General features: G+C 46.2%; 2 protein-coding genes and 1 long non-coding RNA gene across 3 annotated transcripts; 1 reads left to right on the top strand and 2 right to left on the bottom strand.

Moving 5' to 3' along the window:
• The first annotated feature begins 11,559 nt into the window (after positions 1 to 11,559).
• On the top strand, positions 11,560 to 13,011 carry LOC117836340 (uncharacterized). Its single transcript, XR_004636063.2, has 2 exons — positions 11,560 to 12,546; positions 12,665 to 13,011. It is a non-coding gene; the product is annotated as an uncharacterized lncRNA (long non-coding RNA).
• A 2,478-nt stretch (positions 13,012 to 15,489) lies between these two features.
• LOC117836338 (ABC transporter F family member 4) lies at positions 15,490 to 18,032 on the bottom strand. The gene has a single exon (XM_034715741.2). It carries the CDS (start codon positions 17,914 to 17,916, stop codon positions 15,766 to 15,768), a length of 2,151 nt encoding a protein of 716 aa, XP_034571632.1. The 5' UTR covers positions 17,917 to 18,032; the 3' UTR covers positions 15,490 to 15,765.
• A 1,850-nt stretch (positions 18,033 to 19,882) lies between these two features.
• On the bottom strand, positions 19,883 to 23,359 carry LOC117836337 (pentatricopeptide repeat-containing protein At3g02330, mitochondrial). The gene has a single exon (XM_034715738.2). It carries the CDS (start codon positions 23,006 to 23,008, stop codon positions 20,423 to 20,425), a length of 2,586 nt encoding a protein of 861 aa, XP_034571629.1. The 5' UTR covers positions 23,009 to 23,359; the 3' UTR covers positions 19,883 to 20,422.
• Between the last annotated feature and the right edge of the window lie 4,388 nt (positions 23,360 to 27,747).

Raw genomic sequence — 27,747 nt, 5'->3', positions numbered from 1 at the left:
TACATTACCTTAGCACGAACCAAACACTATCTAAATGCGATCGGCGTCGACAACGGCGAGCCCGCGGTAGACATGCAGCCCGTTCGGCAGCTTGCAGCATGGCTGCGCTGGCCACCGCTGCTCGCTGCTACTAGGATTCTTGCGGCTGTTTTTCCTAATGCTGTCCTGATACTAGGATTCTTGCGGCTGTTTTTCCTAATGCTGTCCTGATACGTTTCAAATTTAAATTTGTAGAGCAAATAAATTCAATGTTTTGGCGCAAACTTAACCCACTGCATTGAAGCTACTAACGTACACAATAAGCCACACACTAGAATAATATATTGTGCACCAATTGCTTACATACAACATACAACACAAACATCCACATATACACATACATCTACATCAAAGAGATTCCTGCCGCGATCCAATCTTGTACACTGGCCATATCAGGAGTAGCATTTGCTGCGACCCATGCGGACACCCTGTAGTCCGGAGTTCGCGCCATGTTCGAACCTGCAGTACTTGTATCGGCATGGTCCAACAAATAATTGTGCAGTGCAAAGCAAGCAATAACGATCTTCGTTTGCCTCTCTCGATCATAGAATGGAACTTGCCGCAAAATATGCCACCTAGATTTGAGCACGCCAAAAGCTCGTTCGACAACATTGCGAAGACTGGAATGGTGGAAGTTGAATTTCTCCTCCAAACTTTCAGCCGCTCTTCTGCTGAATTCCTCCAAATGGTACTTGGTACTTCGATACGGCCCCAGATAGCCTTCACGAACTACGTAACCTGAGTCCACCAAATAATATCTTCCTACAAAACATCAAACATACTCACCATTAGTGCACCAACTTTTACAATTGTTGCGTCATGTGCGTAATTAGGCAAGTACCATACCTGGAGGTGGATGCGGGTAGTTCGGTGTCTCCATACACTCCCGCAACACCGACATGTCATGACTAGACCCTGCCCTCTCCGCTCCTACATACGTGAACCGCATGTCCATATCCACTATCGCTAACACATTAAAGCTTGTCTACCCTTTTCTATTAATGAAATCCAAACGGGACTCACGCCCGACCTGTACGGGAATGTGGGTTCCATCTAGAGCACCTATACACCCATCAAAGAACGGTGCATATTGGTTTAGCCTATGATTAACCTTGGAGTACGTAGGATCCTTTGGAGCGATTACCGTCTGGGCAAATGAAAACATTACATCTGCCACATGCGCCATCTTCCTACTAATTGTGTCCAAACTCCGCTTAAATCTATCTCTAATTTGACAACAAGCCTGTTGTGTCGCACAAGCCCAGACGAACATACCTAAAGCCTCAATAGATTCTACCCCTTGTGACGATTGCAACCCATGATTGTTAACCAAGATGTCATGCAATTAAAATAACGCGTCGGGATACATACGAAAATTGTCGTAGCACCTCCAACTTTCCCGCATATTGAGCTCAACCCATTGTCGTCCGGTCATGCATGGCAACTCCACTTGCAGGTTCACCACAGGAGGTGGCCTTTTGTTCACCTCCACATATGCTGCTACAACTACTGCTACACTCGCCAGCTAGTACACGATGGAGCTGGAATCACTGCCGGTGTCACTGTTTGATTCCTCAGCACTACTCATACTTGAATGAACCTGTGCATGCACAAACGGAGGGGGATCAATCAACAAAGCCTACACATTACTAGTTGCACCACAATTTACAGATGAATTTGTTTCAAACCTGTCAAGCGTCCTCCCTTTCCTTCAGGTTCACCAGACAAGTAACCAATCCTCCTCCTGGGACGCCTGCTGAGGGCCTCCAATGGCCTCCCCACCTTCCTGTTCACAGCACAATGACAACATACATTAAAATTCCTCGTCACTATTAAGACAAGCGTTGTGACACAAGTAAAAAGAAGTGGTCATGTAGTACAGATCATGGGCGACATTGAACTTGAAAAAAATTTAAATTGCAGTATAACACAATGTTAATGGCACAGGACACGTTACATAAGCAAACATTATTGTTTCAACCCATCGGTACACATCACTAGAATAAAACAAAGTCATGCCGCAATCACTCTACTTGTTCTCCCTGTCCCAATTGAATTGGATCCAATTCAGTCGGTCCTCTTTCGTTTTCATCTTCGTGAAGGCCCTCCGATACACTGCATTCTTACATAAATAAAGTGCCTGATAGTATAGCTCAGACCCCTCCTCGATACCATCTTCTTCTATAAGCTGCATTGCATGGTCCAGTTCCTCTTGCTCACGGTCGCCACGTTTCTAGCTCCTCGTTGCCACAGTTTCAGAAAGTTCTCTGACATAGTCCTCCAAGCTGCCACTTTTCTTTTTCGGAGGACTGTCAACAGAGATTTCCCGGGTTGGCCTTTTGGACAAGTTACGAGCACTACTAGTAGCCATGGGATCCAGGTAGAAGTCATGTGCATTAGCCTCAGTCCCCATGCTAGGTGTCGCCTCACGAATACCTCCTGCCGTCAGCAAGGTGCCTCTACCTTGGGTGTCACAGCCGTACAACATGTACAATTTGTTGAGGAACGGGGGTGGCTTAGCAGAGCTCGTCTGGGTAGCACCAGCACTGGTTTCCTGCAATGATGAACAGTACATGTCAGTAACAAAAATATATTGGTACGCATAAGATGAGCAATAAGTTATGGTACTGTCAAAGGACGTACCCCTTCATCGTCATCCCAAAAGCTGGAATCAGCAGCAAGCCACCAGTTTCTTTGTCACGGCCTAAACCAGATTGGACTTGCAAGTCTTTCCAGCTCTGGAATGCTCTCCGCAGGGCGTTCAGCTTGTTCTGCAGCTGTTGCTGCGCAAATTCAGACCAGTCTGTTGTTTGAAGTTGCGGTACATGTGCTGCCATTCCAACTTAGTTAGGCACCTGTTGCTCCAATTGAATTGGTTCTTCTCAGCAATGCACAGGTCCAGCAATATTTTCGTCGTGGCCTCGTCCCAGTTGGCACGGCTGCAAGCCATCCGAGTAGACAAGAGCTGCAATTATATTGCACCGAAGTACGGAACACCAGGAGGCATACAAGTATACAATTTCAGCAGTAATGGATATGTTACTTGCCTTAGAAGATGTCTTGGCATGTTTGTGGCGGAAATTGTACAGACATACCAGTGGGGGAGAGCACGAAGAAGTGGATGACGATGCCAGTGTGGGCACTGTTGGTAGTTCGTCGTGGGTGGGCTGCTACTAGGCTTGTAGCAGACACTTGGAAAGGTGAAAAAAAAATAGACACATCACTTATGTTGACTGTGTTGTATAAAAGTTTGCACATTTCAGCTGAAGAACATGCTGCAAGCACAATGCACACAAGTGATAACATCATGAACATGGACACAACCAGGTAAGTTTCAACCAACTAGAATTATAACAACAGTTTGAATGAACCACAGGACAACAGAAGAAATAAGACATCGTAATGAAACCAATAACTCAACAAAAAAAGAGATCAGTAAACAGAGATTAGATGCTCATGGTTTGTAGTATGAGCAAAAATGTCATGGATCTCTATTTGTCATGGTTTACCAGTTATGAGCTCATATATGTATGGCAAATTTTTTGTAGTACAACATCACAGTACAAAAATGGAGCATGTGTACCCAAGTAGCAACAGAAAGCTAACAATTTACAATGCTAATGCACAGAACAGCCAAGCAGCCGCAGCTTCACATGCATGTGGCTTTTGTTGAACGCAGGAATCATGGTTCATAATCACAGGCAATGCAACAGTAAAGCATCTTCAGGAAGCCACACAAGAGTAAGGGCTCTACATTAAGGAAGACAGGAGTTACCAGAAGCAAATCAAGAATTTGTTGGCCCAACCAACTGAATGTCAACCATGAACCTGCAAAAACAGTGGAAAATGAACTCAGGTTCAGCAGATGCACCCCTTTTGCTACCAACAATTGCGCTTGACCAAAAAACGGAGGCGGGTAAACACTTTGCGGCTACAGGAGGCGTACTTGGGTGACCTCCTCCACCTCTAGTTGGCAGGCGGCCGGGGGGTGGGGGGTGGGGGGAGGGGGCACGGTTAAAGCCACGGTGGCGGAGAGCCCGAATCCCAGCTGCCGTGCTGGGCGGCGACCTGGATCCCTGGCGGCGGCGTTCACCCTTGGTGTGGCGGCGCTGCGGTGGGGCGGAATAGTTCGCCGCCGGCGAGGAAGAGGCCTCTCGTGGTGATTGTACCCCTTGTGCGCTTGACCGACGCAGGGAGGTGGCCGCCGGGGACCGAGCACGAGGGACCAACGGCGGCGGAGAGCGGGCAAGATTTGGGAGCGACGGCGGCGGAGCGCGGGTGAGCACGAGGGAGCGAGCGAGTTGAGGGAGCGATGGCAGCGGAGAGCGGGCGAGCGCGAGGGAGCGGCGAGATCTGGGAGTGACGGCAGCGAAGGGCGGGCAGGCGCGAGTGAGCGGGCGAGATTTGGGAGCTGCGGCGTAGAGTGGCCGAGCGCGAGGGAGTGGGCGAGGCGACGGACTGACGGTGGCGGAGAGTGGGCGAGAGCGCGGGAGTGGGTGAGCGGAGGGAGTGACGGCGGCGGATCGGGGGCGAGAGCGAGCGACCGAGCGAGAGGGAGGCGAATGGATAAGGACTAGAGGGGATAGGAAGAAAAATGGCGCGTCTCACGTTGGTGCCATCAGCCGATCGAACGGCTTCACTGGACCAGCCGAACGGCTGGGCTGAAAAGCCCAGCCGGCTGTTTTAGCCCAACCGAACAGGCTGATGACGGTGGACGAGGAGGTCATCTCCGCCTCGAGGATCAAGGTCAAGACGCTCAAGGGCAGGGTTATCGACGTGGACGTGGAGCCCACGGATCCCGTGGGCAGGATCAAGGAGTGTGTCCAGAAGAAGGAGGGCATCCCGCCCCAGCAGCGGCGGCTCATCTTCGAGGACAAGCAGCTCGCCGATGGCAAGACCGTGCGGGAGAGCAATGTCACGGCTGGTTCTGTCATCCACCTCGTCCTCGCGCTAAGAGGCGGTCGTTGTAATAAGTAGTTCTTGCTACAGTTAAGGTTGATGCTGATGTTGTAAAACTAAGAGGGTGTTTGGTTTCCATACCTGAACTTTAGCACCTGTCACACTAAATGTTTAATACTAATTAGGAGTATTAAACACAGACTATTTACAAAACCAATTGCACAGATGGAGTCTAAACGGCGAGACGAATCTATTAAGCCTAATTAGTCCATGATTTGGCAATGTGCTGCTACAGTAACCATTTGCTAATCTTTACCTATTATTAAAGCAAGTAACGTTTCTGCCTGGATTTTTCGTCCGTCGGACTATTTTTCATAAAAACCCCTGACATTTCGTGATATCAACCCGCAGTCCAATTCTGAGTATAGGGGAGCTCGAGTGGAAAAAAATAGGAAAACGAGGGATTAAAGCGAAAAGAGTTCCGCTCCCTCGTTCCCCTCCCCTCCCTCGGGGGATCGAGATCCGCCGCACTCCGTCCGGCTCCGGTCCCGTCCCTCGGGGGATCTAGACGCCGCCGCTCCGTCCGGCCCTCCACCCAGCTCCCTCGTTCCCCTCCCCTTCCTCTGCCGCCCTCCCTCTGGGGATCTAGCCGCCGCCGCTCCGTCCGGCCCTCCACCCCATGTCCACCGACGACCTCCCGCCATCCTCCGACATCGACGTCATCATCCTCCGTCGACTGCCCGCTGCCGCTCCGTCCGGATCCGGGGCCTGCGGTCGGTTCCCACCTTCGCCCTCCTCCCCATGTCCATCGACGACCTTCCCTCGTCCTCCGACATCGACGCCATCATCCTCCGTCGACATCCCGCCGTCGTTCAGTCCAGATCCGGGACCTGCGGCCGTTTCCCACCTTCGCCCTCCACCCTTGGTCCCGGGGTCGGATGCGCCCAACCCCTTGGTCCCGGGGTTGGATGCGCCCAACACCTTGAGGGTGGAACTCCGCTGCGCCCGACCCCTTGGTCCCGGGGTCGGATGCGCCCGACCCCTTGAGGGTGGAACTCCGCTGCGCCCGACCCTTGGTCCCGGGGTTGGATGCGCCCGACCCCTTGAGGGTGGAACTCCGCCTCGCCCGACCTCGAGTGAAGCTCCGCCTCACCCGACCCTGAGTCCTGGGGTCGGGAGTGTCCGACCCCTGAGCGGAACGTTGGAGTAGTCCGAGGCGAAGTCGAATCCGACGTGTAGTCGAACTCGAACTGGTTGACTTTGAACGTCTCCTCCTCCTCCACTTCCAGGAGGAGGCTCCCGCCCGTCGAGAATGGCCACGGCAGCGCAGGTCTTGCAAATGAAAATTCTTGTTCAAAGTTCAAAAATGGTACGAACAAACGTATAATAACGTGACAGCAAGTAATGACCCGTAGCAACGCACGGGCATTTCTGCTAGTGATGAATTAATTAGGCTTAATAGATTCGTCTCGCTGTTTAGCCTCCATCTGTGTAACTAGTTTTATAATTAACCCATATTTAGTTAACTTATATTTAGTTCAAAACCCATATTTAGTTAACTTATATTTAGTTCTCCTAATTAGCCTTCGAAGATTCGATATGACACGGACTAAACTTTAACTAAGGAATCAAACACCCCCTTAGACCTGTGCTACTGGATCTTACACCCAACGGTTCATAATACTCGGATGACTTACGGATTTACCATATTGTGATGCATTGTGATCTATGTTTATGCTTTTATAAATCCAATTAGTAGAATTAATTAATAATAATAGTGCCTCGCTAGGCACACCGAACCCGACCCGTGTTGACGTGGCTGTGCCCGTGTGCCGTGTGCGGTAGGCACACCTTTGGTAGAAAAAAAAATCTAAGGCAAAAGAATTAATTAGCAAAAAGGGTAATCAAATTGCATGGGGTTGGGTCACGACAAAGGCCAAAAAAGAAAGGTAATCAGGTTACATGGTGTTGGGTTAGGACAAAGGAGGGGAGGGGAAGGGATCTCATGCGACATATAATTGAGTAAATTTCACTAACCTATTAACATTTGGTTCCAGAGTACTCACAAATCCCCAAACTATTGTTTGTCATTTTCACAGCCCCACCAAACTTATGAAAGACCACCCTTGGGAGAGTTTATGCTCTTTCTGTGCCGCAATGGCAAGGCTTTGCTTAATTTAGCTTTGCATATCGGGATTGTAGCTTACAGGTTGTTACAATCTCCATGAAGCAAACAAGTCCCAGATTGTAACAATCCCTGGGCCAAGGATCCTACAATTTGCAAGTTAAAAGGGGGGCCTAGCTTGGCACATTAGAAATTTTGAAAATGTGCAATCTCTTGTGAACATTTTTTATTACTAAAATTAATCCCATAAGTTGCTTGATTGTTCGACGTGGTTGCCATTTGCCAAAGAACGGAAGCAAGCCAACTTGTGCTGATGTTGATCGATCGCATATAACTTACTTCGTAGGTAATTGCATCTGACGAATTATGGGACCAGCTTGCCGGAAGAATCATGCTGAGAGCTGTCTTCAAAAGGTGTAGTTTGGTAAAAATGTCTAAATATTAGGCACACAACCAGCACCTAACTTTGCACTCAGTATTTACAACTTCCGTTTCAAAATGTAGATCATTTTAAGGATCGTTCAAAATGGCTTCTCCTAAGAAAGGCTTCACCCAGCTTTCATTTTAATTTGTCTTGGTTTGTGTAAACAGGTGAAATCGGAGCCGGTAAAAGCCCTCCTAAACGGACCTTTGTTTTATATGCTTTTAAATTTCTCTAGCTCTTTCCAACTTAAAAAAATATATTAACATCTACAATACCATATAAATGCACTATTAAGATATATTTTATTGTGATGAATTTAATTGTACTAATTTAATATTGTAAATTTTGTTATATTCTTTTGTAAATTTGATCAGAGTTAGAGAAGTTTCATTTACAAAACTAAAACAATAAACATTACATACAAGAGTGCTTTTATTTCTCCTTGCATAATTTTTGTTTCAAGCTCAATTTGTGCATAAATTACATGTTTAAGTTTTAAATCTTTTTAGAGGTATTTTTTGTAAATGGTACCACTGTAGCACCTCAACATGCGGGAGCACTGAATTTTCTCCCAAACTTAATAACGATGAGAATGATGGTGTGTGTGAGAGAGGTGAGGGTGGCGAATACCATTCGTTTGTAGTTTGGTTGATGCCGTATTTGTTGTGTGTGTGTGTGTGTTAAAAAATCACCAAATGGGGAAACAATCAGTTAAAATTGGACTCAGTGAAATGCAGATTTTCACTTCAAATCAGCACTTTTTTAACAGTTGATAGAAGGATAGAGTAATACTGCTCAAAGCGGATACCGATCCAAGAAAACCAGAAGCAGATGGGCCCATTGTTGTGACGGGCCTATCATTCACAGGTGGATGCGCAACATAGGGCAAGCAGACTTCCAAACTTGAGACAGGTTATGCATCAATCATGCATTGCTCTTCAAAAATTCTTTTACTTCTCACAGTAAGAGGGTACATCTATCAGGTCAAAGAGTATAGATTCAAAAGCACAATATGCAGTCTATGCATAGAAGAAGTAAAACGTTCCACGGTACCAACACCTTGAAGAAAAGTAGCAATTTCAACTTTTTTTTAGATAATGGATAAAATCTGGCTCAAAATCTAATTCTCAAATTAAAGGACCATCCATTTGAACTAAAGAAACGAAGTGCCGCCATCTCGAAGGACTGACATGCCGAGATGAAGAACTCCCTATCGTTTTCACTTCGCTGCAATTTGGCCAAAAATCGGAGCTAGTACGTCGCGCTGGATAGTACCTGAAAAAAAAATTGTCGGAATTTGTCAAAAACCACTTCATTTCTAGTCAACCATATTGCCCAACAAAAAGATGCGCCCCCGTCAACAAGTATAGATTTGGTTTGCACCCCCTTGACTAGCCCAATCGTAGAACAGATCATTCATATTTTCTAGTGGGGAGATACCAAATACTATATAAACAGCATGTCATAGAAATTTAGCATAATTGCATCTGAAGAAGAGATGGTTAATGAATTCCTCCGAACTACAAAAGTTGCAGTATTTGTCTCCATTCCAATTTCTTCTCACGAGATTATCGATTACCCCTTTCTTTAAGTACCACATGAAGATCTTAATTTTAAGTGGTATTCTCAAATGCCAAATTTCTTGTGTAACTTTAATACTAGTACTGACAAGATGATTATACATGGATTTGAGTGAAAATAAACCATTCTTGAGAAGAGAGGAAATAAACGCATCTCTTCCTTCATGAAGATTTACATCTACTATTCTAGCCACTAGGTTATGCCATTCTAATAGCTTGGATCCCATTAATGATCTTCTAAATGATATATTAAGAGGTGTTGCATTAAAGACTTCTGCAACCGTGGCATGTTTCTTTCAAACTATATTATACAAGTTTGGATACTGGTTTTATCATACGGTTTTCAAACCATGTATCCTCCCAGAATCTAGTTTGTTGACCTAAATGCACCGTAAATCTCCCAAGTTTAAGAAAATCCTTTTTCGCACCCATCAAACCCATCCATAATTGAGAATCCCCTTGTTTCTTATAGACTTGTCCTGATGGTTTACTCTTAAGATACTTATTCCTCAGTAATTCCTGCCATACACCATCTTCGTTACAAAGTTTAAATAGCCACTTGCTAAGTAAACATTTGTTCTGCAAATCTAGATTCATAATCCCCAAACCTCCCTGATTCTTAGGCTGGCAAAGGACATCCCATTTCACTAATCTATATTTTTTTCCTTTGCTGCTCATATTGCCAGAAAAATCTCGATTTAAAATGCTCAATTTTTTTGAGGACTCCCTTTGGGATCTCAAAAAATAAGAGCATAAACATAGATAGGCTGGACAGAACCGAGTTAAGTAATACTAATCTTCCCCCTACTGATAACAATTTTACCCTTCCACCCACTCAATCTCTTTTCAATTCTATTCTCAATATCCCTCCAATCTTTATTGCTTAATTTTCTAAAATGCATAGGAATGCCCAGATAACATAAAAGGTAAGAGCCTAACCTGCAATACAGTCATATGGAACAAAGCAATCAATTTGGAGATACATATTGCCTGAAAAAGAGAAGTTTTTGTTACTAGCTTAACATTAAATCACATCTTAGAGAAACCAAAACATAAAATGGAATATGGGTTCATTTGTCAATGTTTATCCCTTCTAGTTTCTTGTAACATTTTGCGATACATCTACATGTTCCAATTGCTGTACTTCAGTAATAATGTCAGTATGAAGCTTTTACATGAAGGGGAGAAAACGGCAAGGGGAAAGGACAACTAAAAACCTTTTAGTTAGGGGACGCTAGGATCAATTCTTAGGATTTCTTAAATTTTGAGCTGAATCATTGAAATTCTGAGAGCAATTCCCCTCTTCCAAACAGGCATTTAGGAAAAACTCTATAACATATAAGAACCATCAGAGAACGCAATCATTTTGTAACCTCGACCAATAATGGCCACTGTTAGGAAATGATACGAGTATATTTATCTAAAAAAATTTAAAATTTTTTAAATAGATTTACAAAACATATTACAAAAAAATTTAGAGATTTGTGATAATGTCTACTTAAGTGACAGTTTTTTTGTGACTTAGTAGTATTGTCTCCAATAGCATGTTGAAATCATTAATGGTGAATGTTGTGCCATAAAAATACAGGAATTTGAAAATAGAACAATATATCTGTCACAAAACTTGCAATCTCCACTAAGTGCTCTTTGTAAACTATATGATCATTTCCATCAGAGCTCCCACGTCCAATATTACTGCTATCTTTTCTCATCCAATGTCTTAACATGTCCTCTTCAGCATAGTGTTCAGCATGCTTTGTTGGTCATATGCCCAGGAATGTCTTTCGATGAATCACCAGTATCATGATATTCACAGCAGAGCTGCTGAGCAGAAAAGACAATACAGATCATAATAACATATGTATTTGGGACCCCCACAAAAATATATTTTAAATATTAACATGTTTGTTTCTGATGTACAGTCATTAGGTGTCACTGTCATGCCTGTACCAGAAACCGAGCAAGACACAGGAATGGTTCTGGCACGCTCAATGATCCATCAACTAAATTCGATGCAATATAATTATGGTTTACATGTTTTGTTTTGTTTCCCTTTCAAATTGGTACGTGACTTTCTCCATTGACCATCGGACAAACCAAATCTTTATAAAAAAGAGGCGTAGCGAAAACTCCCAATCTTACTCTTGCAAAATTCTTTTAAAATTCTAAAAAAGATTGATTTGAACTAAGAACCTCCAAACCAAAGTGGAGAGTTTTACCATTACACTAGGTCCACCCTCACATTTTTATTCTAAAAAATTACCCCTTCATTTCAAAAAAAGACTTAGGGGCTATTTGGAATGCCACAAGAAAATGATTTGTTATGATTAGTTACTACATAAAATACTTAGGGGCTGTTTGGAATGCCGGTTTTGAAGCTAAAACCACTATAAAATACAGCCCCCAATTTTTTTACATGTAGAGCTCCGAAAATATGTTTGGAAGAGTGGTAAAGCAAATTAAAATACACCCGGTTTGCTCCATTACAACCGGAAAAAAAGAATCACCTGTGGAGGTCTGTATTTTAAAACGATATTTATCGGGGCCATCTCCCTCATCTCGACCGACCGAGCATCTGCGGCGTTTAGCTATTGGGGATCGGCCGCTGCAACACCGGCGGAGGCAACCGCGAGTTCATCGGCGTCGGAAGCAGCTGTGAGGCCGCATCGCGAGCACATCGGCGTCGGAGGCAGCTACGAGGCCGCGTGGCGAGCACATCGGCGACCGGGTCTGCGGCGAGCGCATCGGCGGCGGGTCAGGTGCGGCCTGCAGGGCTGCGCTGCGAGCGCATCGGCCGCGGAGGCAGCTGCGGAGCTGTGCTGCGAGCGCATCAGCGACGGAGGCTGCGGCGAGCGCATCGCCTGCATCGGCAGCTGCGAGCACTACGAGCACATCGACGACGGCCGGCGAGTGCATCGGTGGTGGTGGAGATGCATCGGCCTCGACGGTGAGATTCCGAGTCTTGCCGCCGCCTTCGTGTCCTCCACATCTCGGCGGAACTACGCACGGGCAGGGGCAGCACTCCAAATCAACCCAAGCCTAATCTCGCCTCTCTTCTCATTGCTCGATGTTGTGGTGATGCAATCTCTCTCCTGCTTTATGCTGGGTGAAATTCAACCGATTGTGAATGGGATTTGAATCTCTTTGGTAGCATATTTTCGAGGGCAGCACGAAGAAAGAGCAAACCCATCTTTTTTAGCTGGACTATCAATGGGATATTGAATTTGATTGTATCTTGGAGAATTGTTGGATGTGAAAGAAAAATTCAGATCGCATATGTTTGATGTTGTGTACTGATTCTTTGGTTAAATTGCAGAACTTATAAGAGATTCGGTTCAATTCAATTGCTGGCTTATTCACTGGGCTACACTTCCATAGCTGCTTTTATATATGTGATTATCCAAACAATCATTTACCGGGTATAATTTTCAAAGGGTTTTTCTTGTGCACAGACGAATACAGCTGTATACTGTTTACAGGTGAATATTTTTAGTAATCTTCCAAACAGGGCCTTACCCCTTTTTAGTAGCAGGCATTCTTCTTTCAGTCTTCCTAATTACTTCAGGATCTTCACCTTTTCATCTTTAACCTGTACAGAAGTTGAAACTAGCTAGTCAAGACTCAAGAGACACATTCATCCAACACGACACCAGTGATGATGTGCAAAAGAAACTCACTACCTGCAAACATGTGATATATTGGAGTATGACAACTAATTACTCTGTTGATCGAGGATGGTACAATTGGCACACTACCAGTGCAAGCAGAGTGGTTAGTCCAGTTCAGAACATTATTAAAGAATTTCCCTGAGGAAAATCTACGTTCATAACTATTTTGTTGATATTTTTTAAAAGAATCATATTGCTCAGTTTTCTTTTCCAACAGCTAGGAGCAAAAGTGTACAAAATGATAATGGTATAATATCGAGGAAATAGTTCATTTTACTCCTCTCACCTATCCACTTTATCCGCTTAACCCCCGATCAAAATTTTGACTCACTTTACTCTCCTGAACTATTTCATTTGGTCCAATCTACTCCTAATTAGATTTCTCTTTTTTGTTTCTCTGTGTATGAGTTGAATTTTGAGTTCAAATTTTGTAAACAGATACAAAAACATGATGCTTTATGTTAAAAAATTATACTAAGAATTTTTCATGGTTATTTTCATAGGTTAGGAATATTTAATACAAAATTGATCTTAGATATACAAAATTGTACGAAAAGTAGTCATAAAAAATTTCTAATGTTTTTTTCTAACGTAGAGCATCATGTTACAAGTCAAGTGACAAAAATCTAAAATTAAAATTAAACTTGGACGTGAAGAAACAAAATAAGAGAAATCTAATTAGGGGTAGATTGAACCAAATGAAATAGTTCGGGGTGTAAAGTGAGCATAAATTTTGCTTAAGGGGTTAAGTGGACAAAGTAAATAAGCGAGGGGAGTAAAATGGACTTTTTCCTAATATCAACTCCATGACAATGTCAAATGCGACCTTCGCAAACAAAAGAAAAAAAAGACAGATGCGACTGCAGCATCCTTGTACTATTTAAAACACTTGTCACAACATTCAAAATACATAGCTCTAATTTAAAATTAAATGAACAATAGAAAGTGTAGAGGTACTACTTGAGATAATTTTTTTTCTGAAGACCCTCAGTAACAATTTTATCTCTTCCCAAACAAATAACAATTTGATCTCTCTGTTTTTCTAATAGTTATCTTTCTTGTTCCTGTGAGGAGCATGAAATGCTTCCATCTGTAATGAACACAGGACACCAATATGATGTGAGATTATTCAGTCTAAAGAAAAAAAGCTCATGGTTATCTTTCATGTTCCAGTGAGAAAAGCATAAGTGCTTCCATTTGTAATGGACAAAGGATACAACTATGATGTGAGATTATTCAATCTAAAGAAAAAAAAACTCGGCAAAACTTCAAGAACAAAATTTAGACAGAGTTAAGCAGGTCCATCACAAACTGACTCATGAAGATCGAAAGCAAAACACATCACCACAGTGAAGCTGTATCTTCTCCTGTAAGGCTTATGCAAGTGCTTTAGATTCATCAATGACATGGAATTAAATTCGGCAGGAGAATTACTCTGCAGCATATGCAACCACCAAACCAAACCCTGATCCCTCAATAGTAAAAAGCAATTCCATAATTTCAACTCTTGAAAAACTGGTAAAATATTTCCCAGCAAAGAGCTGAAAAAAGGTTCAACTCTTCATGTGCCCATCATGCCAAGTACACTTACAACTTGCTTCCAAATGCACAACATTTGCTATGTAAATGCCTTGTGATAACTGATGTGATAAAACTAAAGAGTTTGGTTAATTCAACACAAATTGCAGTAAAGGACACTCAGACAGTATCAAAGCAATATCTTAGCCATCATATAATGATGAAAGCTGGTAAACGACGTACCATATTGGCTTCAGCAATGACGAAGGAAAGGAGCTATCCCATCCCCTCGTGGATTGGAAGATAGCAAAGGTGAAGAGAGAAAGCAACAAGGTAGCCAATGAGCTGGCAGCTTTAGCTAGGCGGTGTGGTTAGGACAGGCACCTGCGTGTCTTTGACCTCATCAAAAACGATTGTAATACTCTCATGTCTAGCTAATAAAATGCTCTCTTTGCCGCAAAAAAAAAAACGACATACCATACATACCATATTACACAGCTTACGGCTAAAGACCAGATGCAGCTGATGTGAGTGTACACCATCAAATGTCTCACTGGGCTGATTTGCAACGGAGCAGACACAAACAGATAGTATCAGATTTCAAGCCTTTTTATATCTAATATAAAGCAAACAGATATTATCAGACATACATTTTAATGCAAGACCAAAGAAAACAAAATCTGCTAAGATACAATACTATTCTGTCACTGGCTAAGCTAACATGAATATGTATACGACACTTTTACAGTTTCTCATCACCTCGGATATAAAATGAACAGAACAAAGAACTATGAGGCTAAGGGACTGAACACAATTGATGCAGTGGTATATCACTGAAAAAAACAACTATACCTTGATGGCAACAATCATAAATAATCAGTCTTGGACTCTCATATACTAAGCACAAATAAAGCAGAGCTCATCTTGTAGTGTTTTGGACTCATAATCATAAAAATAGTATCCGAACCAGAGAAAACAGAACTACCTAACCACATCACATTTTCATCATTTGGCAGTTAATTATGGCGCCATGTTTGTATGAGTTCTTGGAACCAATGACAGACATAGCTATGATAGTTCAATGTACAGTGTAACACTAGGTACCAAACAGTCAAGATCAAGCACTGCAAGGGCAAAAAAGACAACATGGGAAGTCAGGAACATTCTAAGAAAGATAAATGTACAATATCTGAATATCTGCCAGACACAAACAAAAATCCTGATATGCATTTAACATTAAAGTTAAAAATCACCTTATAACATTTATGTGGTTAAAGACCAAATGCGGTTCATGTGGAGGTATACCACTGAAAATTTCTGACCAAACCATAACTCAGAACAGAACATACAAACAAATATTACCTCATCTTACATTCTTTCAGAGTTGTAACCATATATGAATACTCTGCAAACCAGAGAAAAGAAAAGACACTAATAGTACATGCAATTTCAGTGCAAGAAAACAGCTTGTTCTACAAAGAACAAGCAAAGCACAACTCATTTGGAGTAGCATTATTCTTCAACTTCCTTCTTTATTTCTTCCATGAGCTCATCCTTGTAATCCTCAAACGTGCCATCATATTTCTTCACAGTGCCTTCCTCCACTACCCATATCTCGCTCCTTTGCTCATCCTCACAAACACGTGATATCAATCTTGAGTCATGGCTAACCAAGACGACACCTCCAGTGAACTCATCCAGTGCATCTGCCAATGCATCAATACTTTGCATGTCCAAGTGATTTGTTGGCTCATCGAGCAGGAGAATGTGAGGGTTAGACATCGATATAGAAGTGAACACAACACGGGCCTTTTGACCACCAGACAATTTAACAATTGGGGTGAGATGGTTGTGCCCAGGTAACCCAAATTTCCCAAGCTTAGCACGGACAGCCTCCGCTTTGCTCATTCCCTCCTGATCTGGGTGAAGCCTCAACAAATATTGAACTGCATTTTCCTCCATTGTCAACAAGTCAACAAAATGCTGAGAGTATCGCCCAATCCTCAGCTTCTGGCTCCTCCTAACCTCCCCTTCTGTAGGGGTAAGATCACCGGCAAGTAAATTAAGCAGGGTAGACTTCCCTGCTCCATTTGGACCAACAATAGCTACACGAGTTCCCATATCAATGCCAACATCAACATCAGACAGCTTGAAATCTGGCCTACGAGGGTAGCTGAACCCTACCTCAATGAGCTGAAGGAGAGGTGGTGTAAGCTCAGTAGGTTCTGGGAAATGAAACTCAACACTGTAGTCACGCCACTTCTGCGGCACAGCTGCCTGTTTCTGGTCATCATCATCATCTGCTGTATTCTTCCCCTTACCCTTGTTCTTGGCAGCCTCTTTAGCAGCCTTTGACAGCGCCTGACCCTTAACCTTATCCTGAGCAGCCTTGCTCCCAGACTTCCTGGCTGCTTTCATCTGCTTTTCATATACCTCAAACTTTCGGTTCATCTCCTTCCTCTTCTGCTCATAGCCACTCTCAAAATCATCAAAATTGCCACGGTAGACATGCAGACTCTTATCATGCAAATGTATGATCTCATTGCAAACTGTATTCAGGAAGTCCCGGTCATGGGACACAACAATCAGTGTCTTCTTCCACTGCGAGCACAAGTATTCCTCCAACCATAGCACAGCTCGGAGATCCAGATGGTTAGTCGGCTCATCCAGGAGCAGCAGCGTTGGCTGCATGAAGAGTGCACGGGCAAGTGATATGCGCATTCTCCAGCCACCGCTGAAGGACTTTGTGGATCTTGCCTGCATAGACTGATCAAACCCCAGCCCCGCGAGGATCTTGGATGCACGCGCTCGGGCAGCATCTGAGTCCCGGAGATTCAGCTTCTCATACACCTCAACAAGCCGCTCATTATCATCAGCATTATTGGACGCCTCAAGCCTGGCCTGCTCAGCACGGAGGGCTGTGAGCTCCTCATCAGCAGCGACCACAGCCTCGAGGGCCGATCGGTCATCACCAATAATCTCCTGCTCCACGAGCAAGACATCAATGTTCCGGGGCACGGGGACCTGGCGCCAGGCCAGGAGCTTGAGCAAGGTGGACTTGCCCATGCCGTTGGGGCCGACGAGGCCGTACCTCCGGCCGTGTGAGATCCGGAGGGAGGCGCTCTTGAGCAGCTCCTTGCCGCGCGCGGAGACGGAGAAGTTCTCCAGCACGATATCCTTGACGTTGTCGTCGACGGCGCCGTCATCGGCCGTGGCGGATCCGGGGACGCGCGCGCCGATGACGACTGAGAAGGCGTCGCGGTCGTCGCGGAGCGCCTCCTGCCTGGCGGCCTCGGCGGCCGCGGCCGCCATGGCCTCGCGCTTGTCCTTCTTCTTCGCGTCCTTCTGGGTCGGCGCGACGCCGGAGCTGAGGTCGACGGTGGCGGCGCGGGACGGCTTGGGCTTGGCGGCGGCGGCGGCGAGCTCGGCCTCGTCCTCCTCGTCGTCAGAGGGGGGCAGGTCGATGTCGCCCATGTAGGAGGAGGCCGGCGCCTTGGATGGCTTGCCCTTGGGCTTGGAGGGCGCCGCCGACTTGGAGGACTTGCCCTTGGCCGCGGGCGCGTCCATGGAGGCGAGCATGGCGGAGACCGACATGGGCTTGTCCTTCTTCCCGCCGCCGGCGGCGGCGGAGGAGGACGACGAGGAGGAGTCTTTGCGTCCCATCGAGGCGGTGGTGGCGGCGGAGACGGCGGCGTGGGAGGGGGATTTAGGTTTGGCTTAGCCCCGCAGGGTTAGATCGGGGATTCGTTTATTCCTGTGGATGTGATAGGAGAGACAGTCCGGCCCGTCTCCGCCCGCGAGTTGCCAGCCCGCCGCTGCCGCGGGGGGTTTCGTGTCCGGCCCGTTTCTGCTTTCACAGTCGACCACATGTCTTCTTGGTTCAAAAAAGTCTTCTTGGTGTGGGATGCACTGCGGCACCGCCACCGCGACTCGTGCTGCCACTTCTTTTTGCCCCGACGAGATTCGACATTTTGGCAGTTAACGACTTTAGAATCGTATTCGTATATGAGTATGTTTTTTAAAAACGAATTGCATAAGTAAATTACACCACACGATGACTTACAACTTGTAAAATGCTCAATTTAGTACCATATATTAACAAATTAGTGCGTCCAAAACGTTACAAAAATAATAGTTGTTGGGTTCCTTCTTTTGCTAATGTTGTTCAATTTTGAGGCCCTGCACATCCAAAAAATAATAGTTCTCAGTGAACAAAAATGGGATTTTCTGTTACACCCTACCTTATCCTGCCATCCTTAAATTGCTTTGCAGCTTCGCTATGTTAGCTTTAACTGACTCCTCTTTCTGCCTCTAGAGATGCCTACACACAAACAAAAAGTTAAATACATCAAAGAGAAAATCGCTGGTGCAAATTAATCAGTAGCAAGGTGTATGCAAACCACATTTTTTAGCAACAGATCATGTCATAAAATTCTCAATAAACGGTAAGTCATGGAAACTTTAAAGGCACCAGTAGAGAATACATGAGCACAACTGCACAAGTTAGGGCCTGTCAGTCATGTTTTATTACTGCAAGTAAATGGCACGATTTGGTCAAAGAGGACATGACAGTCGCAATCCCAATAGACTATAACTTGGCTGAATAGGACAACTGAGGAGATTAACACTAAACTTATGAGTATCATCAATAACATAGTATTTTTATCCACGTATGAGCACTATATTGCATGCGAAACTGGAAATTCAAAGCATAACTACATAAGTCCTGATGAAATAACTGGCAGCTAAGTTTCATCATTCCCTATCTTTTGCATTCCTTAGGTTCCCGGAATAAAATGAACAACAATGCATTATGATGTTCAGTGTCCCAGATAATATGTATCTTACAAGACAAGTGAAAGGAATTAAAATAACGCAATTGAATATGAATTATTCTTTATTATGGATAAAGGGCTTATGGTTTACAATTACAATGTAGTTCAAAGTTGAGGTTCCACCATCAGATTGAACACTTATCTTCAAAACAAATGTCTGAAGTCGCAGTCTCTGTAAGAAAGAACGTCATAGAATTTTAGAATAACCTGAAAGAAAATAGGTAGACATTAGAAAATACAACGGTGTAGGGATTATAACAGAAAATAAACAACCACGTAGTACGTAGGTAAAGGATTTTCTTATATACTCAGAAGTTCATTAAGATCGCAATATTAAATAGCACATCAGTCCTGCTAGGTCCAACCAGTTCACAACCTAGAGTGCTGCAAGAAGAAAAGGCAGCAATTTGAACCCTAGGTTCAACCAAGGCATATTAGATAAATACAATGTGGGCATAGTAATGTAGCAGTTTTCGTAAACACGCCAAATTACCAATAAGGCAACAGATCCATAAGGCAACCAAAGTATCCAAGAATTATGTCTTAGGACAACCAAAGTAATGAACTGTTGTAAATTAAACCACCTCCAGCCATAACAGAGCAGTAATGTTTGCTATGGTTGTGTTTCAAGCTACCTAAACATCCAACAACGTAATAGCTATAGGAAACCGAATTACAAATGTGTTAAGGGATAGAAGAGTATGAATGATCTTGAATACTGGATAAAATTATACCATCTTCATTTGGTTATATTTAGAGCTGGCCAATGCTTTGCACTGGAACATTGCACCCCCTTTCGCAAACATTTAAGCAAAAACCATAGCATCTAAAGATGCTGAGAGACAGTGAGCAATCAATAAGCTTGCTCAACCTAATCAGTGAACCGATAGTAATTTTAATCAAACAGCAGCAGCATTTGTTTTGTGTGTAAAGAAAGGACGTGGGGGATTGCATTTACACTTGTGCCAATTTTACTCAATTCCTGTATACAAGCCAGAATCAGCACCTGTAGTGAATATAACCATAACCGCCTTATCCACCACATGTGGTCAGCTTGACTTCTTTTGCTAGCATATTTTGTGCACTCAGTCCTCATCAGTCGTGACGCCAAAACCGGGCACATGGCCATGACTTGCTTTCATTTGAACAGTTGTCAGTCACATGCATCCTAAGATCAACAAGAACATGCTTACATGGCATGACCAGGTAGAAAACTTTGAGTTTCTGCCTCGGCGTTGTTTGTAGTATCACTATCTGTGCTGGAGAAATTTGCCAAATTTACATACGAGGGCTCAAAGCTTCAAAAATGGTTGACATCCTCAACACAAAACAGATTAATCACCAACTATTCCAAGCAATTCATCTTGATCAGATGCGCTCCCCTCCTCCTCAACCTCAGCAAAAAAGGCTGAAGCAGGCTCATATCCAGAGAGTTTCATCTCACCAATCAAATCATTCAACATCTCATACACCTCCCTCGATCTCGGATGGACCTTATCGCCTACAAGGAAACCATGCATCTCGGATTGAACCTCAATCCAGCTACAGCCAGGTTCCTTTTTCAGCCGTCCCTGCCTCATTAGCCTTCTAGTCTTTGAAACATCAACCCATTTCCCTGATTCAGCATATACATTTGAGAGAAGAATGTAAACTGATGGATCATCTGGATCTAGCCGTAGAACATTGCTAGCAGCAATTTCAGCCACTTCAACATCTTGACGGATCTTACAAATGCTTAGCAGAGTCTTCCATATGACTGCATCTGCTTCAAAAGGCATGCTTCTGATAAATTTCAGAGCTTCCTGCGGGCCCTTTGAGCGTCCTAGTATATCCACCATGCAAGCAAAGTGTTCCAGTTGAGGTTCTAACTTGTAGCAGGTGGTCATCAGATGAAAGTAGCAGCATCCATCGTCTAGCAGACCAACATGGCAGCATGCCCGAAGAACTGCAACAAACGTTGCATGATTTGGCAGAACATTTGCTTTCTGCATCCTCTCAAACATCTCTAGGGCTTGCAATCCCTGGCCATGGAGCGCATAGCCACATATCATAGCATTCCATGACACAAAATCCAGTTTCTGCGCCTTCTCGAACACTAGCAGTGAGTCTGGCATGTTCCCGCACTTTGCATACATGTCTACAAGAGTGCTAGAGATATATTCATCTCCAAGCATTTCCTGCTTGATAATCTGACCATGGATCTGTTTTCCCAACTCAATGGTAGCCAGATTAGCACAAGTATCAAGAACCGTGGCATAAGTAAAATGATCAGGCTTTACCCCCATATCTAGCATCTCCAAGAAGAACTTCTGAGCTTCTTCACTCTGTTTGTTCAATGAAAATCCTGATATGATAGAGTTCCACGAAATAAGCTCTTGCCTCCCAATTCTTTCATGAAGTTTCTGAGCCTCTGTGACCATGCCACATTTGCAGTACATGTCAACAACAGTGCTTGCAACAAAAGCATCTAAACCAAGTCCCGATTTAATAACCTTGTTATGAACCATCAATCCATATTCCAAAGATTGTAAACCTGCACAAGCCTTAAGGACACTACCATAAGTAAAATCATCAGGTTCCATACCAGAGCGCAGCATTTCATTTAAGTGAGATATAGTATCTTCGTAGCATTCATTTTGCTCAAGAGCCGCAATAATAGCATTCCAAGAGACAGAATCTCTTTGCTCCATCTCTTGGAAGATAAGGTATGCTTCGACCAATGCTTTGCACTTCCCATATAGATCAAGAATTGCATTTCTGACACAAACATCCACGTCAAAACCTGATTTAATTGATAAGCAGTGGACTTGCAACCCCTGAAAGTATCCCTTAACCTCGGCACAAGCACTGAAAACACCTGACAAGCTAACTGCATCAAAACCAATACCAGTCCTGGTCATGAATTGAAAAAGTTGCATGGCCTCAGCTCCCAGCCCTGTGCGCACAAGCCCAACCATCATGGCATTGCATGTCTCCACAGTATGGTTGGGCAAACCAAAGAATGCCCTTCGAGCATCAACCAAGCTATCAGCCTTAGCATACACATCCACAACTGCTGTGCCAACAACGCGGTCAGAACTAAACTTATTCTTTATGGCATGCGCGTGTAACTGGCGAGCGGTGCTCAGACATGATATTGCTGCACAGGATCTAAAGACACTGGCATAAGCCGGCTGGCTCACCCCAAGTCCCAGCCTCTGCATCTGCGCAAACAGCTTCAGCGCTCGTGTGTACTGTTCATTTTGAACACATCCTGCGATCACTGCACCCCAGGAGACCCAATTCCTCTCACCCATTCCATGAAAGAAGCGCAGTGCGTCTTCCAAACTCCTGCACTTGCCATACATGTCCACAAGAGCACTCCCGGCTCGGACATCAGCCTCCAGGCCCGTCTTTACCACCAACGCATGGATTTGAACACCAAGGGTCAAGTCCTCCAAACCACTGCACGCCTTCAGCAAAACAGCAAACGTCGTCCTGTCGGGGGCAACACCACGGCGAGCCATCTCCAAAAACAGACCTACTGACTCCCGAAACATGCCACGCTGGCAGTAGCTTGAGACCAGCGCGTTCCACGACACGACATCCGGGTCCGGCATCGCGTCGAACATCGATACGGCCGTGTCGATGTCTCCCGCGTGAGCGTAGGCCGTGAGCATGGTGTTCCACGAGACCGTGTCCCGGTGGGGCATCGCGTCGAACACCCTGCGAGCGCCGGCGGCGTCCGCGCAGCGGGCGTACATCTGGAGGAGGCAGTTGGAGACGAATGCGGTGGGTACGAACCCGGACACGAGCATCCGCGCGTGCGCGGCGCGGGCCGCGCCGAGGGCCGCGCGACCGGCGTGGGCGCAGAGCTGGAAGAGGTGGGAGAAGGTGGCGTTGGCGAGGGGCCCCGCCTGCGCGGGGGGCGGCCGGGACATCGGGAGCTCGGAGGGCGCGAGACGCGCTACAGATGGCGCTCATGTGCTATTGGCGGGAGACGGCGCGACTGGTGGAGTGGTAGAAGCTGCCACTGCCGCGCAGCGCCATTGGCGGGCACACGACCTTGCTGTTGCGAACAGCGCAGGCGATTGAGCGGCTCGTGGGGATTCGTTGCTGAGCTCGTCGGTAAACCCCTATAGGCGGCGTGGGGGAGCGGCAGTGTTGCGTGGAGCTGGAATCCGACGGTTGCGCTTGGTCCGGGGGCGAGCAGCGGCGTGATGGACAGCGAGGGCGAGGGCGACGGCGACGGCGAGGAGGGGGCGGGTGAGCGGCAGCGCGTTTTGCGATTGAACGCCCTGCCGTGGGATTTGAAGGTTTAGCTCCTGGTACTCCCCAGGATGGTTGGATCTTCTGATTAGCGTTGAGTTTTCAATTCTACTTTTTTTTTAGTTTCCGATTTTTGTTGTTCATAATTCCTTGTGTTGCAGAAATCTCTTCTTCTACTATAAAAAACAAAATCAAGACCAATTTTTTGTACGTCATACCCTCCGTGATCCCTTCGTCCCGCCCTATACTCAATTTCTTCCGTCCGCTACTCATGCGCCGATCTCCGCCCTTCATTCCGGTTTAACACGCGAACCTCGCCCACCCCCGATGCCTCCTGCCTCCTTCCTTCCGCCGCCAAACCCCCCCCCCCCCGGGGGATTCCTGCAGCCTCCCATCCGCAGCCACCCCGCGAGAGCCACCCGGCGCGACCTATCCGCGTCGCCCTAGGCCTTGGGCCACACCGCCGCTGCTGCAAGTGCCTCCTTCGCCCTGCCACACCCTCGCCGCAGCACCCGCCTCCTACGTCGCCCCGCACGACACACCCAGCTCACCACCGCCCTTGCGCCTCCTCCCCATCCTTGTCGTCCGCTCCACCCCCGCTGCCCACCTTCCCACTTTTTTTCTGTTCGCCCCCGCCGCCGTGGCCAGTGGGTGCGACACGACCAACGGTCCGTGGCGGCAGCGGGGCAAGGTGAGGTGGCACCCTGCTCCGCGAGGATTAGTGCGAAGGCGGGATGCGGCGTTGGAGATGGCGGGCGCGTATTGAGCGGACGGCAGCGCCCCTCTCTCTCCCTCGCTGCTTTGTCTCTCAGATTCGGCAACCGCGAGATCCGGCGGCGAGGGCGGCTGCCGCATATGGGATCCGGTAGGGACGGTCGGCACGGCCAGCGGGCGCGGGATCCGGCAGTGGGACCGCCGGCGCGGGTGGCCGACGCGGGATGCGGCAACGGCAACGGCCGACGCGGGTCGCGGGACCTCCCAGGTACACCTCTCTCTCTTCCCCTCTCTCTCCCTTCCTCTCTCGGGTCGACAGCGACTACCGGTGGGTGTCGCTTCGGCGGCCGATGGATCGTGGTGGCGCGTCACCGCAGCAGCCGGTGGGTCATGGTGCCTCAAGCACCACTCCTGTCCTTCGATTCATGTGTCACCTCTTTGTCCAGGAGATGCAGTGCCCGAATGGATCCTTGAGACTTGCAGTTCTCCGACATGACCTAGCTTAATCCTGTGATGCAGCTCCCAACTCTATTTGTGTATCCTCTGGTACACTTCTCAAGAAGTGATAATCTACATTATCTTTCTTTGCTCATTAACCTGATAAACACTTACACAATCCAGATAGGATGTCAATATGATCAGTAGTCAGGAAGAAACTGTTAGAACAAAAGGTTTTTGACCTAAGATATGCATCTATGTGCATTAGGGTTTTTGAAGTGGTCAGGTCCAGTAATTGTAAAACAATTACTATTGATTTAGTTCATGTGCTGACATGTGATATCTACTGGTACTTATGCATGTTATATTGATTTTGAGTTTATTGTATGAAACAGTTTGCAATTTTGTCTATTACAAGGAGAAGAAGGCTCCTGAATGATGAAGTTTTGACTCCTCTTGCTGAAAGCTCTAGGTAATTCCTAGATATATTTGGATCTGACATAACTGATGTTGGTTTGGCTACTGTAGCAAATGTTTGTAGTAATCTGAGGGCAGTTGATATTAGGTAAGGGTTTGTGTCTTGTCAGCTGTTACTTGCTAGAAGTTCAAGAAACTATATCTTATTTATGACATATTGTTCTCATGCAGTCGCTGTGAAAAAAATTACTACTGCTGGTGTTTCTGAGATTGTAAGCCATTGCCTATCCTTGGAGATATTGAGATGTGGGTACGACTTCCAACAAATTGCATGCATAACCTTATGGTCAATCAATCTCAGTTCCAACCAAGCTCCTTTAATCATACATCTGATGAAAATGCCCTCTACATAGCGACTTTATTTATGCAAGCTTCACCATATAAGTTCCCTTGTATTGGAAGCATGAACTGTCTTTGTGAAGCGTCCCCACATAAGTAGAGTCTAAATGTGATCCAATTATCAGTCCCAGGAGGCTGATAACACATTTATTCAATAGATAGTTCAGAAACCGTACAACTCCCGAAGGAGCGGGCGGGCAAGCCACACCCAAAGCAAGACTAAAGCGATAACAATACAAATCCAAGTTGCAGTCCAGTCGGACTCCGGGCTGCAATCGGAACTAAGCGTCAGCGGAAGCATCCTGCAAAAGGGTCAACACCGCAGGCAGCGTTGGGTGCAGACGCAACCTCCTACTCGAAGTCCTCGGCGATGAAGTCCGGATCCTCCTCTGAAGTAACAACACAAGGGTGAGTACAAGAGTACTCAGCAAGTCCGACCCCATCCACGGAGGGGGATACAACAAGAATATGCATATGAATAATCAAGGAATAAGCTATGGTTTATTTGCAGTAAAGCTGAATTTTAGACACATGCAGGGTTCCATTTCAAAGAAGTTTCATGAAAACATTTTAGTAAACGATATATCAAGTGGGGTTGATCCTACACAAAGGATCTAAGTTTTATCGCTACCGGACTCCCCGTCCGCCGTAGCGCACGGCACACCTGTCGAACACTTCCAAAATTCCACACACCCACACACGCAGTATAATACCAGTCATCCCCAAAAGCTAGTTGTGTGACCGAGCCGTAACTCGTCCAATGCCGTGGACACGGCTACCCGAATAGGTTTTAACTCTGCAGAGATTGTACACTTTTTCCACAAGTAGGGTACCGTATCGCGATCACCTTAGTGACGGTACGGATCCTAACAAAGCCATTACCCACCTTAGCCAACACTGACTAGTCAACACGGAAGCACCCAAGGGGTTAGCAACCCATCCACAGGGTCGAAACCGGGACCTAAGTCACCAAGAGCTTAGTCCTGCTCCAAGGGCTCCCGTTGCTCGCCAGCACGCCTGAAGCCTAGCAGTTTAGCTAGTGGGGTTTATGCTAAGCCGTTGCCCATACAACGGTCGAGTGGTTGTACGGTGATGGAATCAGGCAGGATGACACATCAACTCGGTCCTTAGCTATGACAAGATGGATATCTCCCACTCTGCTCAACCACTAAGGTACGAGCCCAACAACCCGGCATTCCACACAAGAAACACCCATCCATCTCATCCACCACCTCTCTTTTCACCCGAAAACCCAACTCCTCAGTTAAACATACTCACACATTTATTTTCCGTATAAACAGGTGTAGTCATGTTTGAATTTGGATAATGAGTTCCTAAGCATTCTAGCAGTGTTTATCATCTAAACAGAGCAACTCATATTTAGAGATAAATATGGGACAACAAGGAATAGTCATAACAATCAAGGGGTGGCTATCCAACCATGTCTTGCGATAAAACAATATGCCTTTTATAAAACAGGCCAATAGGTTGTGTCTGAAAAACTGGGTATTAAATATGCATCAAAGGGTGAGATTGGACTTGCCGTTCTCAAAGCCTTCCGGGAGCTCCTGCTCGCGGTACTGGTCCTCGGGCTCGGGCTCGCGGTCGAACTCCTCCTCGCGCTCCTTCTCGGGTACTCCGCGATCTACGGCACACACAAACGAGCACACAATAAATAAAAAGGGAAAAAGGTTTTACCCGTTGAGCTCCGAACGGGAAATATGAACGGAAAATAGGTAGGACGGGTATTTTCATGAACTTTTGATATGCCTCGGCGGAAATATATGAGAGGAGGCCGTGGTCGAATTTGGGATGGATTGGAGGAAATTTGGCGCATGAAATGACGGGTTAAAGGAGTATTAGGGGCTTTAAAACGAGGTTTAGGACTGAACCGCGAGAGCAGGGGCCTATCTGTAATTATTTTTGGAATGGTGGGAGGACTTGTTCGCGAATCAGGGAAACTGGTGGTTTGGATCGCGAGGAGAGGGATTTACCCCTTCTTCTTCCTGGAGGCAACTGGAGGTAGAGGAAGGGATGGCCGTCGGCGTTCTGGTGGTGGGAGTGGAGGAAGACAAGGTGCTCGTGGTGAGGGTGTGGAGGTGCAAGGCTCGGCTCCCCCCTTTTATAGGCGGCGCACGGGCGGGCGAGGGCCGAGGCAATGATGGCGGCTGGACCTTTGGCCGATGGCGTGCCGGGGTGGTGAAGCTCGTGGACGGCGTGGCGGCTGGTCGACGAGGCCACAGGAGCGGCGACCGGCGACCGGCGACACGACGCGACGCACCGAGTCAAGCGCTAGACGCCAAGGCGCGAGCGGGCGTGGCACGGGCGACGTGAAGCGGCGCGGGCGCGCGCGCGGCCCAGCGCGCGTGCGCGCCTCGGCGCGCGTGCCGGCGTGGGTGGGGTGTCAGGCGCAGGGGAGGTGCCAGGGGAAGTAAAGGAGAGA

Source organism: Setaria viridis, chromosome 9 (assembly GCF_005286985.2).
Source record: "Setaria viridis chromosome 9, Setaria_viridis_v4.0, whole genome shotgun sequence".
Classification (NCBI taxonomy): domain Eukaryota; kingdom Viridiplantae; phylum Streptophyta; class Magnoliopsida; order Poales; family Poaceae; genus Setaria; species Setaria viridis.
Note: the sequence above shows the minus strand (reverse complement) of the source record. Positions and strands in the feature narration are given on the sequence as shown.